General features: G+C 33.9%; 1 protein-coding gene across 2 annotated transcripts in view; it reads right to left on the bottom strand.

The window, feature by feature from the left end:
- Positions 1-15980, bottom strand: part of DACH1 (dachshund family transcription factor 1) — a 440276-nt gene that overhangs the window by 44411 nt on the left and 379885 nt on the right. For both annotated transcript variants that reach the window (XM_033177582.1, XM_033177583.1), the window contains 2 exons: positions 10936-11087; positions 1036-1183 (listed from right to left, as the gene is read on the bottom strand). In XM_033177582.1, the coding sequence (XP_033033473.1) occupies positions 1036-1183; positions 10936-11087 (300 nt within the window). The remainder of the gene's footprint in view (positions 1-1035; positions 1184-10935; positions 11088-15980) is intronic.

Here is a 15980-nt window from a genome sequence, read left to right as displayed (position 1 = left end):
GTTCCATAGATTGAGCTCTTTGACCCAACTTCCTTATTCACTTGGAATACAGCCATTATCAATGTTTACCTTGTTTTGATTATTTAAATACCTGAATCTATGTGAAGCCACATTATTTAGAACTGTGCTGCTGTTGCTTCATAATAGCTAATAAAACAACCTGGTAAATCCTGCTAGTTTAAAAGCAAAACAGAACGATTTTTAAACGACCATGTCAAACATATAAAAGAAAATAATGTGGAGCATTTATATTGGATATATATTAAATGAGTGAAAAGAAGCCCCCACTTCACTTCTAGAATACTTAAAAGAATCATAGTTGAAGCAAAGAGGCAGTTGATCATAGACGAAATAATCTTCAAATTCATACATAAAATAAACATGCAAATATAAATGGCCTTCAAAATTATCTATAGATGCACTGTACAGTGTGATAAAAGAAGCAATTCACAGATCAATAATAACATTATTTTATCCAATAAGAATTTATATCAGTTTCTACTCTGTGTACTTGACCTTGTTGGATGAAAATGAGGCCTTCAGAAAGAAAATTATACAAACATTTAACTTTAGTCATTTGTTCAGATATTCATCCATTTTCAATTTCAGTTGATAAATATCTTAGTAAACCTGCTTTGCTTGAATAATCAGTATTTTCTATTTTAGATTTATGAGTTTAACTCAAGTTTTTCAAAGGGCAATTGTGAATTAACATAAAATTTTTCTTCATGGCTATCATTAGAGTTTATTCTTCTCTTAAAGAACATGAATTTTTAAACTCAACCATCAATAAAAGTTATATCATTAATGATGTAATGGACGTATTTCAATTTCCTGAGGTAGGAACAGAAGAGAAAACATGTACTTTGGAGATTAAGAAATACAATGAGTCTAGGATTCAAATTCTGCTCTGAATTTTAGCTACTGTTAAATTAAAAAAAAAAAACCTACAATTTCAAAATAAATCATCATCACAGTATTAATATGTTTGATATTTTCTGTAAATATAAAACTTATTTGGAAATTTGGAAATACCTCTATTCTTTTGTTCCATAGCCAACTGCTTTTCAAGTGTTTCCCTTAGTTCTCTTTCCCTTAAAAAATCCATCTTCAGCTCTGTTTTTTCCAGTTGGACCTGTTTCTCTTGAGCTCTGGCATTATCTATGGCAACTTTCAAGAGCCCCTGTACAAAAAAGATATTCGGAATGGTAATATTTTAATACAAAGCACATTTCATTCATTACTTAAAAGCATTTTAAGAGCAAAGAACTCAGTGATCAAATGATCTAATTCTTGTGCATTCACTTTGCACTCACTAGGACAAATACTATAACTAAAGCACAAAACTCCTAAGTCTAGTAAAACTATTTTCGGAAGACAAATATTTATGGCATGCAGGTGTAGTTGCTTCTAATTAGAATATCTAGATCCAAAGCTAAATGAGGGCAGCACATAAGCGTGTCTAAAAAGTAAGAACTGAGAAGGAGATTAGGCTGAAACTCCTCCACAAATAATGATCAGACATGGTTTATGCAACCTTCCAGGATTCTGGCAGTGCTCACCTTTCTCCTCAGAGCTCATTCTTCCACTCCCTACCATGAGTATATAGCCACAGTGATCTCCTTTTGGTTCCTCAATGCAACAATTTGCTTCTGCCCCCACAGACTTTGTTCTTTCTGTTCCCTTCCTGAATGCTTTTCCTCCAGATCTCTGCATGGCTCACACCCTCATTTCATTTCATCTTTACTCAAAGTCACCATTCAAGAGAGGCCTTCTCTTACTACTCTGTCTCCAAATGTATCTTATTACTCCCTCCCTAAAATTCTTCATAGAATGTATCATTATGTGGTATTGACATATATTTATTTGTTTACTGACTTATGTTATGTGTTCTCTATTAAAATGTAAGCTCTCTAGGGCAGGCGCATGTTCTCTCATTCAGAACTATGCCCCCAGGCCCAGAAAGTGCCACTATATACTAGATTTTAAAATTTCACAAATAGTAATTATAGTACTGCTATATTTTTCTTGAGATACATAATAGATTTAAGGGATCTAAAAATTGGTTTAGTAGTGTATTACTTTTTAAAAAGCCATTCAAGATGGTTGTAATAAACTCAGGATAACTTCTAGGAAATGATTAGGCAGTGTAATAATTTAAAAGAACATATGGAGAAAGAAAAGTTTATTCATACAACTAATCGTGGATATATTTATATATTTTTTGACATACTGTATGCTTTTAAAAATTAGCAGTATTTTAAGGTTCTTGAAAATCAGATATGGAAATATGTTAAACATATAAAAAGCATTCTCTGTTTTCTCTCCTAAGATACTCTGAAACAGTTACTAGTGAAAATTAGAGCTAAAACTTCTCTTCAATTCAGCAATACAAAATGAGTTTTTGAAGTAGAAGATATTTTGCCTTGGTCTGTGAGTGTCAGACACTGAAATTTCAACTGAAGTTAAAATGAGATGAAAGTTGATGTCATTTGTAGATGTACTCTAGGATGTGACTCCTTTGCAAGATATTATGAGCAGTTTGAATCAGGAATTTCTATTCCAGCTTGACTTGTTAGCACAATAGAGAGATAGTCTTACTTCAGTTTACCAATATAGTTTATAGCATCGCTGTAAGCCAATTTTATTCTCTTTTGACCACATATAAATTATTCCATATTTGCCATACCTGACCCTGAATCTGCTGGTATAACTCTTGTGATATGAAACAAGCTGAAGAAAGATTTCTCTGTGGCAGTTTGCCCCTCCCCACTCTTTTTTGTTTAACAGTAAAACATAGCTGCTAAGGAAACTGCCATCTTAACTCAACTCAGCAACATTCCTGTGTAGGCTTCTTCTTCATCAGGAACAAACAATTAGTAACAAATGAAAGAGATCATTACATCAAGTGCCCTTTTAGATCACCCCAATTAAAACTTTAGCTGTATTTTAATTCTAAGATACCAAATTCTAATTTTCTGCTCTGATTGCTCTTGTTGACTTATCTTTGAAAGATGTACTCTCTGTGCAATGTCTAGAGATTATTTAGCAAGATGCCAATGTTGGCACCACTTAATGTGTTGATTGGTTGTATTATCAGTAGCTGTTTAAAATAAATTACTATTAAACTATTATTGTCTTTGGCTGACAAAACACAATATTTTGGTGTTATTTAAATATGAAACAATCATTATGAATAAACATGTTGAATAATGTTAAATGGCAACTCTAATTTGTGTAATTTTATATTAATATTCGTTCTAAAGAATGAAGTTGCTGAGAGCATTTATGCTTACTGTTTCCTTTTGTTACAGTTCCTGCTAATGTGACTAATGCTAATACATTACCTATTCCTGCTGATTATGTCTGAAAAATATTAGCTTTTAGGAACCAACACTCTCTGGGACTACTTATAAGCTATATAAAATTAAATGTAATTTTTAGACTTTGAATCAGTGCATATCAGTAGGAGTCCAGTGTGAACAAAAATCTGTACTAGAGCCAAACTGATGCATATGCAAAAGTATGTTACTGCCAGTGACAGCTCTGCTTCAAAAAATACAGAAAACCGATTAAATTTCAATGCAGCAGGGGGCTGGGAAAAGCAATAGAAAGTAGTGTTCACAACATCTGCGAATCTTTAGGACACCATTGTAGTCATCAATGATAATAGTACTTTCAGATTTGTGTAACTTCTGTAAAATTTCCAGGTCGATCACATGCAAACGGTCACATTAAATGCGGCATCTCACTTGAACATGCAATATCCACAAAACGCTGTGGCAAAAATGTGTATCACAGAAAACGATAGAAGGTTTAAAGCATGATTTTTTCTCCAAGGGGAGGACGGTTCTTAGGATATTGAAGTTGGTTAATGACAAGTCTAATGAAATACATTTTAAGCTGATGCCATAGCAACGGTGAGAGACAATAGTTGATTGGCCCCAAATTTATTTTCTATGAGTGAAGCATAATGGTTGTTATAACACATAAATGTCACTGTTTTGTAAAATAATCGAATTTGTAAATTATTTTCATCTTTTTTAGAGATTGAGTAGTTTTTTTTTAAAGGACACTGTATCTAGCAATGTTTCTACTGTTGATATGGCTTCGAAAGTACAATATCTGTCTATGTAAGAGGACTTCAAATAATATTGCTAAGAAACATTTCTTAGTAACCTAGCTAGATCCTGGAGGAAAAGCTTACTTGATGTATGTTTGTATTTAACATAAATTTATTTCAGAATCCGAAAATAAGTTAGGTTTCTGGAGTGTCACTGAAACTCACGTGACAAAATTTGTTCTCAATAATGTGTTGCTTCGAATGAAATTAAAACACTTTAGTTGAAGAGGATTTTAGCAATCACCATCCTAACCAAATACTTTTAAAGATGAGAAAAGCAAGGTGCAGAAGACTCAAGAGACTGATTGAAAATCCCAAATACTGAGTAGAGTATGCCTAGATCAGAACTATCCAGCTACTTAGTCTTCTTTATTATTATTTTAATGTTTCCCTGGTCTCTTTTCAGGGAGAAAAAGGATAATGTCCCTTGGAATCAGGAATTTTTGCAGACCAAAAAACAAACAAATAATCAATAACAAACACATAATCAATAGTACAGTATCAACTGACTTTTTTTTTTTTTTTAGAAGGAGTTTCGATCTTGTTGCCCAGTCTAGCGTGCAAATGGCGCGATCTCAGCTCACTGCAACCTCTGCCTCCCAGGTTCAAGCAATTCTCCTGCCTCAACCTCCCAAGTAACTGGGATTACAGGCATGTACCACCATGCCCGGCTTATTTTTTTTTTTTTTTTAATTTTTAGTAGAGTTTTCATCCTGTTGGCCAGGATGATTTCAAACCCCTGACCTCAGGCAATCCACCCACCTCAGTCTCCCAAAGTGCTGGGATTACAAGCATGAGACACCGCGCCCGGCCCAACTGACACATTTTCAGAGAAGTTCTTGTAACAAAATATGCTACCATACTCAGTTTAATGCTATTATTATTGTCCTGCAACGCCGATGTAAGACAGGTACAAGCAGAGAAGATTCATAATATATAATTACCATTGAAAATAAAAACATAATGTAGGGCCAATATATTTGATACAAGCCTCCCCATATTTTGAAGTCAATGTCTATTTTGTTGGGGTTTATGCAAAGTCTCCTGCTAATTAATTGTATTATATATAATTATGCATTATAATTAAATTATATATCAATAAACTATGATTAAATTTAATATTTAAAATATTATATTTATATAATAAATTAATATAATACATAACAAATATATACTGTAATAATATATTAATATAACAAATGAATGTATAATAAAATTATTATAAATACAATAATTTTTATAATTATAAGTTTATTATAATTAAATTATAATTAAAATTTTGTATTAACAATGTAAATAAGGAAACTATTATTTTATTTTAAAATATATTAAAAAGTAAAGTAAAATTATTGGCCATGATATTGAAATGTAAAGAACTGAAGATGGATAATCAGAGTACAGTTTTACCTCCATAACAATTTTCTGGTCCACAAGCATACATGATGGTGGTCCCATAAGATTATAATATCATATTTTTACTGTACCTTTTATATGTTTAGACACACAAATACTTGCTATTGTGCTACAGTTGTCTACAGTATTCAATACAGTAATCTTCTATATAGGTTCATAGCCTGGGAACAATAGGGTATGCTGTATAGCTAGGTATATACTAGGCTATACCCTCTAGGTTTGTATAACTGCAATCTATGATGTTTGCACAACTACAAGACTGTCCAGTGATTCATTTCTCAGAATGTATCCCCAGTGTTAAGCGATGCATGACTATAGTTCAGTCTTATACTTAATTCTTTTTCATTTTCTTTCCACAAACACAGAAGTAGAGAATAATTCCTCCTAGATACCATGGCTGGATTATGTCCATTTATTAGGCTATAGTGAATCAATCTGGAGCTGCCATTTCTTGTGTGTGTATGTGTTTTTAAGATAGGGTCTCACTCAGTCACCCAGGTTGGAGTGCAATGGCGCCATCATGGCTTACTGTAGTCTCGAACTCCCAGGATCAAACCATCCTCCTGCCTCATCCTCACAAGTGTTAATAGCTGGGACTATGGGCATGCCCCACCATGCCCAGCTAATTTTTGTATTTTTATAGAGGCAGGGTCTCCATATGTTTCTCAGGCTGGTCTCAAACTTCTGGCCTCAAGTGGTCTCATCGCCTCGGTCTCCGCTGGAATTACAAGTGTGAGTCACAGCACCCAGTGAAGTTGAAGCTATTGCACTTTTAACATATGTTTTAGGTCTTTCTTGTTTGCTTAATTCTTCCATGTAGATAGATTATAGTGAACCAAACTCCAATCATATATCCCCTCACGGCAAATAAATCTTCAATGCTAACCTCACTCCTAAATTTTATATTCTCTACTCAAACTTTACATTTTCACTTTTTAGTTATTTACTTACTCTTATTTTAATATTTGTAAGCCACTTTTTAAATCCTTTTTGTAACAAGATAGATAAAGTAAATAATTTGCTCACAACCCTATGTGCTAAAGGGTTCTAGATTAAAAAGAGTGAGTAGGGCCGGGCATGGTGGCTCACACCTGTAACTCCAGCACTTTGGGAGTGGGGTGTATTACTTAAGGTCAGGAGTTTGAGACAAGCCTGGCCAACACGTTGAAACTGACATTTTTAAAAAAAATAGCCAGGTGTGGTGGTGGGAGGCTACTCCCAGCTACTCGGGAGGCTGAGGCAGGAGAGTCACTTGAGATGCAGAGGTTGTAGTAAGCCCAGATTGTACCATTGCACTGCAGCCTGGGTGACAGAGGGAGACTCTGTCTTAAAAAAAAAAAAAAAAAAAAAAAAAAAGAAAAGCAAGCAAATGAAAAAGAAAAAAAGAGTAAGCAGAATTATCCTTTGATCATGTTCAAATGGTAGCTCATGTTCAAAGGTGTCATATCCAGTTAATTGACGCTAAAATTTTAGTCTCCTTGCATAAAATCTCACAGGTTGTTCTCCATGGACAAGTTTGAAAGAGGAAGCCATAATGAAAGATTGCCCACAATGGAAAAAAAAATGCCATATAGAAAAAGTAAAAGCAATTTTAAAAATCAAAAACTGAACTGTATCCATATTCCTTACTAAACTAAGTTACTGTTCTTTACTCTAGATATCTGTATCCATTATCACTTTTAATTTTTAAAACACTCAAATGTCAGAAAGTAGTATAGCTCAAGCACTAACAAAATTCTTGTTCCCAATTATTTACATATATACCTTTAATAAATTTCTAAATATAAAATTTAAATATAAAATGTTTGTATATCAACATAGGATTTTTATAGGTCTTTTTTTTTTCTTTTTACTTTAGATTTCTTTATTCATTATGACTTTTCTTTTCTCTTTTTTTTTTTTTTTTTTTTTTTTGCGATGGAGTCTCATTCTATCGCCAGGCTGGAGTGCAGTGGTGCAATCTTGGCTTTGCAACCTCCGCATCCCGGATTCAAGCCATTCTCTAGCCTCAGCCTCCCAAATGCCTAGGACTACAGGCACGTGCCACTACACCCAGCTAATTTTTGTACTTTTAGTAGAGACATGTTTTCACCATGTCAACCAGGATGATCTCTATCTCTAGACCTCGAGATCTGCCCACCTAGGCGTCCCAAAGTACTGGAATTACAAGCATGAGCCACTGTGCCCAGCTAACTTTTAATTTCTAAAACGCTTAAATGCAGGAATGCAGTATAGCTCAAATAGTTAACAAAAGTCTGGTGCCCAATTGATATATATGTATGTACATTTTATAAATTTAAATTTTAAAATAAAAATTAAATTAAAAATCTTCACATATAATTTCTATATATGTATATAATATATACAATCTATATAATATATATAATCTATATAATAATATATAGTATTTTTCTATAGATCTTCTTTTAAAACACAAAGAAATAACTGACAAAAATTTAATTTTCATGACGATGTCATGGAAAGGACATCTGTAGTAATCATTACAAATTTTAAATTCCAGGCTTTTAAAATTAAAGTATATCATATAAATTATTGACTATTAGAACAATAACACTTTATGGAAACACATTATTTTACAGGGTTTTTTGGTCATAATTTTAATAAAAAGTAACATCTTAAAAAAATGGAGCTTTAAACTTACTACACAAAAAGTATGTTACCATTTTGACACAGAAAGCACAGAACCCTATTATATATAATTGAAACTGCAGAGGAAATTGTGGTAGACAGAATGTAATTACCCATATTAGAATTTGGACAGCAATCACATTTATACTGTATACCTAATAATCCGGGGTCATGACTGTTTAAACATTCCATACCATTCCTACGATAATACCATAACTCAGTAAATGTGACAATAGTAAAAGGGTTAGCATCTGCAAGCCTTTGTAAAATGATATGAAATCATTACTGACAATAAATGTGTGTATGTGTGTGTTTGTATATGTATGTGTGTGTGTATATATATATATTTATAATATATATGTGTATGAAATTCAGTAAGATTTTAAATTTTTATTTTACCTGTGGGCACATATGTACATGCATGTATAAATATAGGCATATGCATATTAGACATATATAAATATATAACTGCATCTATATATACACATACATATAAGTAAGATTGAAATGGACAAGCCTAATTTATCTATCTATCCATCTATCTATCTATCTATCTATCTATCTATCTATCTATCATCTATCTATCTATCTATCTTTCTATCTAAGATGGAGTTTCACTCTTGATGCCCAGGCTGGAGTGTGGTGGCACAATCTCAGCTCACTGCAACCTCTGCCTCCCAGGTTCCAGCAATTCTCCTGCCTCAGCCTCCCAAGTAACTGGGATTACAGGTGCCCGCCACCACACCTAGCTAATTTTTTCTATTTTTTTTTTTTTTTTTTTAGTAGAGACTGGGTTTCATCATGTTGGCCAGGCTGGTCTCAAACTCCTAATCTCAGGTGATCCACCTGCCTTGGTTTCCCAAAGTGCTGGGATTACAGGCATGAGCCACTGCACTCGGCCCTTAATTTATTTTTAATAAAACATTCTTACTGTGGGTGTTCTAACTTTATCAGTCCCAGATCCCTATAATTTGGGAACAGAAATAATTTAGTTTGTCTTGATCATTGTCCTTTTATCTACTCTTATGAAAATGTATCTTCAAAGCATATGGTAGGAAAAGGAGAGTATATTAAATCTAGAGCCACCTACAGTGAATAATTTTTCTAAAATTTGTACATTTTAAACCCGGAGTTTTCTTTTCCTTCTTTTCTTTCTTTCTTTTGTTCTTTCTTTCCTTCCTTCTGAAATAATTATAGTTTGAGGTGATGTGGATGACATTCCTAATCTGAGTATTTCTGGTCCGTAGAGAGTCGATGAACACTCCAAACTGATAGGATTTGACTTTGAAATGTAGTGGTCATATACAATGCAAGAGTACATGTGTCAAACCTGCTCTCCAGATGAGCATGCTGTTTTACACTGATGAAACCCAGAAACGTTTTCTCTGATGAAATTGAAATTAAATCCTCACTGACCTGGTTAAAGAGCTTTCAGTTAATGACAATACATGCAAATAGCTTTTCCTTCCCTTCATATTGAGTTTTATACATAAGAAAATGAATTATTCCTTTACTTTTCAGAACTTAAATTCAGAAATGTTAAGGGATATTTTCTGAAAACATTTGCCTTAACATAGGAGAAATTCATTAAAAGCACTATCTTATAGAAAACAATAATATGGGTGAAATTTAGAAAAAAAAAGTCTTTTGTTTTATATAATCAACTATTTTGCCATGATTTAGTATAGGCTGGATTGATGATTTTCATTTACTGCGTTATAAAACCTTAAAGTGGAATACAGTTCTGGAGACTCTAATTACATTAGTATTAAAAAATGCCATATTAATAGATGAGAAGATATGTTACATTAAAGGCCTTCTGTTATGTCCTTGGAGAGGTAAATAAAATTAATTACATTTCCACTGGGGGAAACTTTAATATGATAGGATATGTGTACAGAAAAATATTACTGAGGATGGAATGTTAGAGTAAAAAGTTTTCTTTAAAAAGGAGCTTACCAGCACACTATCAGCAACTTGTGCCTACTACTCACTAGCTACCCAAATATGGAGAAGTAGAGGACAAATATATCCATCTGGGGTCCACATGATCACTTCATGTGTGGGCAAGAAAATTATGCTTTCTTCTATCCCAAACACTCTTATTATCTTGGCTCCACACTCTATGTTATTGTTAACTGTAAGTATTTTTGATTCATAATGTACTGTACATAAAATATACATCCTGAGGACCACATAGGAAATCCGTGGAAAGTTTGGTAAGGCTTTTTGAAGTCTAGTCTTTGAAGAAATTCTATTAACTGAAACAAACTTATTCATGAAAGGAGGCATTTTTTTTTGGATTCTTCTAAATTAGACGTATCTTAAATGACTAAACATATCATTTCCTCACTAGAAGGCCAGAAGTTTAAAAATAACTAAATATTTATTAGAACTAGTGTGCTGTTGTTTAGTAAAATCAGACAAACTTAAACAGTTAAATTCCTCCCATTAGTTGGTAATAAAGAGAGCATTTTAGATGGAATGAATTTTAAAGACCTATGCCATTTTCATCAGAGTTTTTATTACAGCTTAATATACATATATATATATAAATATAAATATATATGAGTATTTCTAAGTCAATTTGATTAGTGTAACAGGTTTAAAATATTAGTTGCTTGAAGAGTGTAATATTGTGTTTCAGTCAGTCTAATGAATGGATTAAGTAGGAACAGTATAAATTTTGGAAAAAAAATCTACAAATGGGTGTTCCATATGTCTTTCTTCCAGGTTCTACAAACGCCTACCTGTATGTTAGTCAGAAGGGTCTCGATGGAAGACAGTCCATCAGGAAACAGAAAAGGAGATGGAAAACCCGGAGGCAGTGGTTGTCCATGCCCAGTTAGAGAGAGTTTGTCAAGGCTGTCTCTTGCGGTTGGTGTAGAAAGCGGGGTCTCATCTGTATGTGATTGAAACAAAAATATAGAACAAGTTACGCTTGTCTGTTTTTATTAGACGTCAGTAATGGCTTCCCTAGTGGTTTCCAGAACATTTATTGCAAATTGGTTCCTGCTATCAGGAGAAAATGCTTTCTGCTGAATTTTCTTTAATGAAAAAGCTGTGGAGATACAACAAGATAACATTAATGAGTAACTTTATAAGCCTTTTAAATGCAGTCTCTAATGAGACTGAGTTTACAGTGCCATAGAATCTTTTTAAAACAAATATTATCTCATATATAGTTGTGATAATATATTCAGGCTGACTTTATGGGCACCTTCCCAATTATCTCATTTTAGTCTGTTTGGATTGACAATAGAATATTTCTAGAGCTCCATGTAAGAGAGGGGCTTTGTATATTAGGAAGCGTCCTTCTCCATTAACCCTTCCTTTATATCAATGATTTGTTCAAATTTATTCTTAAGGAATTTACAAAAGAATGCAAAGTTAAAATCTTTCATTTTACACCTAAAAAGAAAAACTAGAATCCAAATATGTATTTCTAAATTATAACTGAATTAATCATTATCATTAAAATTAAAGAACTAATTTTTTTGAACTTGAAGACCGTTTACCTTCATATTGAAAAATTACAGCTTCCATACATTAAAAAAAAAAAGTATAAAGGAAGAGTAATAAAATGCTACTTCTATAACAATATTCAGGGAATAAAGTTTAAAAATCCCTTCAAAATAAACTAGTCTTTATTTATTGAATAATCTTCAAAATTTTAAGCCATTTAGAGTAACACATGAATACAGATTCTTTTCGCCTCTCACAGTGAAAACCTTTTATTTAGTTTTTTTTATTATTTAACCATTTTTAAAGTTTCACGTAAGATAGATACAAGTTATGGCTTATTTTAGTTTATCATAATCACAGAGAAAATTTTATTCATGGCAGGATCCTCAGTTTTATAAATATTTTCATATTTCACCCCAGGAAAATTAATCAGAGCAATGTATTTGCACAGTCCCGATAGTATCTCTCAATTTTGCAAGTGGCTAAAAACTTCAGCACACTTGCCTTATGCTTATAATTTGATTCCACTGTTCTCCTCAATCATTCTTTTATTTTTCATTACACTACCTAACCACACAACACGTTTTCCAATTACGTCTCTCTGGGAAGGAAATATTGTAGAAGCCGCCACACTTCCCTGTCCCTCACTAATGTCTGAACAAGTTAAATTCATCTCCCTCACCTTGCCACATTTCTAGTTAACAAACCAAAAGGAAACAAAAGGTGGGGAGGGGAGTAATGGCCAGAAGGCCTCCTATTGACTGCACTCCTCTCACACTCACGACTTCGCAGTTTCTCCTTCTACTCCCTCCTATGTTAACTTATTGAGACAGATGATCTGAGGCAGCAAGTACTAGAATAAGAAACAGAGTGAGCAAACTAGAGTAGGACTCATGTTATTTTTCTTTTTAATCACACTTGTCACCAAGGTTAAAGAAAGATGGCCGTGAAGGGGCAGGGATGCTGCATGGCTAATGTGAGCAAGGTGATCTTGGACGCCATTTACCTAGCTATCATAAATTACTCTTCCAAACCAAGGCTGCTAGTGTTTTCTCATAATAGCTCTGGAAAGGCACTTGTTAAACATATATGTGCATGTGAAATTGTTTAAGAATGGAGAGCAATATTTTTCGATCATCATCACCTTAGCTGTCACATGCTAAAGAAAATGTGGCTTAATAGATCATGGGGATAATAATTGCTTGTCTCTTGAAGAAAGGCATAGAACCAGATGACCACCTGAGGTTGCTTTCAGCTTTAGAATCTATGATTCCACAATTATTAAAGACTGTCCAAGAAAATAAAGAATCATATGTATGTGTACACATTTGGGCTATAAGTTTCATCATCCCCATGATTATTTGATTTAACTTCAGTGCATTTATGCTTGACTATATTTGGCTGTTGTGTGGATTAAATCATTAAATCACTCATGATGCATAAATTTATGTAGCCAGTATTTATTTAACATAAACAATGTGCTGGATACTGGAGATCAAATGCTAGAAACACAACCGGAAAGCCTCAAGAGGCTCATGTAGCCTAGAATGACTGATTCCAATTGTTAAATAGCTAACCCCTATAGCCAGTAATACAGTTTTCCTTCCCTCATTATTTCTTTAGATATTCCATTTATCCAAACATAGCATTAAAATTCCGTATATATATGTACATGTGTGTGTGCATGCCTTTAAGCATATTTTTTTCCTGCAGCTGTTTTAACGGAATGCTCATCTTGGACCTCGTGGTTCCAGCTATATGAGAATAGGCTACTATTTGTTACAAACTTATCTAATTGGATTCCTTCATTTATCATTTTACATAGTGAAGATACTACATAAGGATACATTAACTCAATATGTACATAAGAAATTAGCAAATCTGGGGTAGAATGCTTAAGAAATGAAAAAAATGCTTCTTAAAGTCAATACACACAATTTTGAAAAGAAAACTAATTGAAGATCAAAAAAAAAAAATACCTTTGTGTCTCGTGACCCTGTTATCTGAGATAAAGTTGTCATCTTGTGGCAATTAGCATCATAGAAGATTTCGTTTAGCTCTTCCTACAAAGATTGTAATATTGGGACCATAGTTCCAGCTTTTGAAATAAAAGTGACCTTTGATTTCCTAAATGTTCTAAGAAGATTAAAGCAAAAGTTTGAGAGGTCAATGAAGAAGAGAGTTTTGACATCACATAATCTCCACTGCCTTCAAAGAGTGAATGATGATGAAATACAAGTTCAAAAAATACCTTGATATATCTGTATATATTTTTAGGCTTATTTTTAAGAGAAAGTTGGCTAGTTAGATGTCATGGTTTTGGGATTAGTATAGCATTTGACAATGTAATTTCTTGTTTTTTTGTTTTCTTAAAAAGTATTTTACTTTAAAATAATTGTATACTCACGGAAAAGTTACATGAATTGTACAAGGAATTCCTTCATACTCCTGTAATGTGTGAATGGCTGACCACAAAATATATGTTTATGCATACTTCCTGACACATAATGACAAGTAATGTTATTTTACTTTAAAAAAGGGCTTTCACAGAGAGAGTTAAGTTAAGATCTTGAGATGAGGAGATCATCTTGGTTTAGGATGGACCCCAAATCCAGTGGCAAGTGTCTTTTAAGACAAAAGCAGAGAAAAGTTTGAAAGAGACAAAAGAGAAGACACAGAGAAGAGAAAAGGCAGTGAAAACTATGCAGATATTAGAATGTTTCACCTACAGTCAAGGAATGGAGACAACCACCAGAAGCTAAAAGAGACAAAAAATGGCCCTTGGAAGGAGCTCACTTCTGCTGACACCTTCATTTTGGACTTCTAGTCTTCAGAACTGTGAGAGAATAAACTTCTGTTGTTTTCAGGCACCAAGGTTAAGGTCATTTGTTATAGTCAGATCTGGAAAAGTAATAAAACTCCAGTTCGCCAATTGTTTACATTTTGTCACATTTTTTTTTTTTTTTAAGTTTTCTCTCTGCCTGTGTCCCTCTCTTGTTCTCTCTCTCTCTCTCTCTTTCTCTCTCTCTGTGTGTGTGTGTGTGTGTGTGTGTGTGTGTGTGTTTGATGTGAGGGAGGGTGCATATGTTTGAACCATCTTCCCCAGTTAAGCCTTAAGACTTCAGTGTATATTTCTTAAGTACAAGAACACACTCTTAAATAAACACAGTTAAAAATCAGCAAGAATAACTTATGGAGAATGTGATGATTTAATCAAAATCCAAATTCCAATTGTATTATTTTTGAGATTTTTTTACAGTAGTTACATAACAAATATTTTAACTTTTTTGTGACATGTTCTTAATGAGTTTTTTTTACGGGCATGTAGTAGGCACAAAGTGGCCTCTGAGAAGGTCTGTGATGATTTCTTATCCTGCTAGTCACACCCCGTCTGGCCCTTTTCTCTTGACCTAACAAAAAGAATACAACAAATATGAGATATCACTTCAGAGACAGAGATTTGGTTATAAAATGTCTAACTTCCATTTCTCTCCCTCCCTTTCTTTTGCATTGATGCCATGGGTCAAACCAGTTGTCATGACATGAGACAGTCCTGTGGAGACGTACACGTGACCAGGGACTGAGGGCCAACCTCACGAGTTCGCTTGAAAGTAGATTCTCCCTACCCAGTTAAAGCATTTATGGCTGCAGCCCTGGCTAACAGGTTGATTGCAGTCCCATGAGACCTTAAACCAGAAGCACCCGGGAAGCTGTACCTAGATTCTTGATCCACAGAAACTGTAGGATCATAAATGTTTGTTGGTTTAAGCCACTAAGTTTTGGTATAACTTATTGCACAGTTATGGATAACTAAAACAGTATGCAATTTTTTTGAATACTCTGGCAAATATGACAAAAATAACTTAATGCTCAGGTAGTATTAGCTGCTGTGGATGTGGAACAACTTCTTTCTATTTAATTTCCCCATTTACAAAAAAAATTGGTTAAATGAGACAAATGTAGGACCACATAAATCTAAAATTCCACATTCTCTAATACTGTTTATAACAATTAATAAAAAATGATTTAGGCCGGGCACGGTGGCTCAAGCCTGTAATCCCAGCACTTGGGAGGCCGAGGTGGGTGGATCACGAGGTCAGGAGATCGAGACCATCCTGGCTAACACGGTGAAACCCCGTCTCTACTAGAAATACAAAAAACTAGCCGGGCGAGGTGGCGGACGCCTGTAGTCCCAGCTACTCGGAGGCTGAGGCGGGAGAATGGCGGGAACCCGGGAGGCGGAGCTTGCAGTGAGCCGAGATCCCGCCACTGCACTCCAGCCTGGGCGACACAGCGAAACTCCGTCTCAAAAAAAAAAAAAAAAAAAAGA

The sequence above is a fragment of the Trachypithecus francoisi genome, unplaced genomic scaffold (genome assembly GCF_009764315.1).
Source record: "Trachypithecus francoisi isolate TF-2019V2 unplaced genomic scaffold, Tfra_2.0 Lachesis_group18, whole genome shotgun sequence".
Taxonomy (NCBI): Eukaryota; Metazoa; Chordata; class Mammalia; order Primates; family Cercopithecidae; genus Trachypithecus; species Trachypithecus francoisi.
Note: the sequence above shows the minus strand (reverse complement) of the source record. Positions and strands in the feature narration are given on the sequence as shown.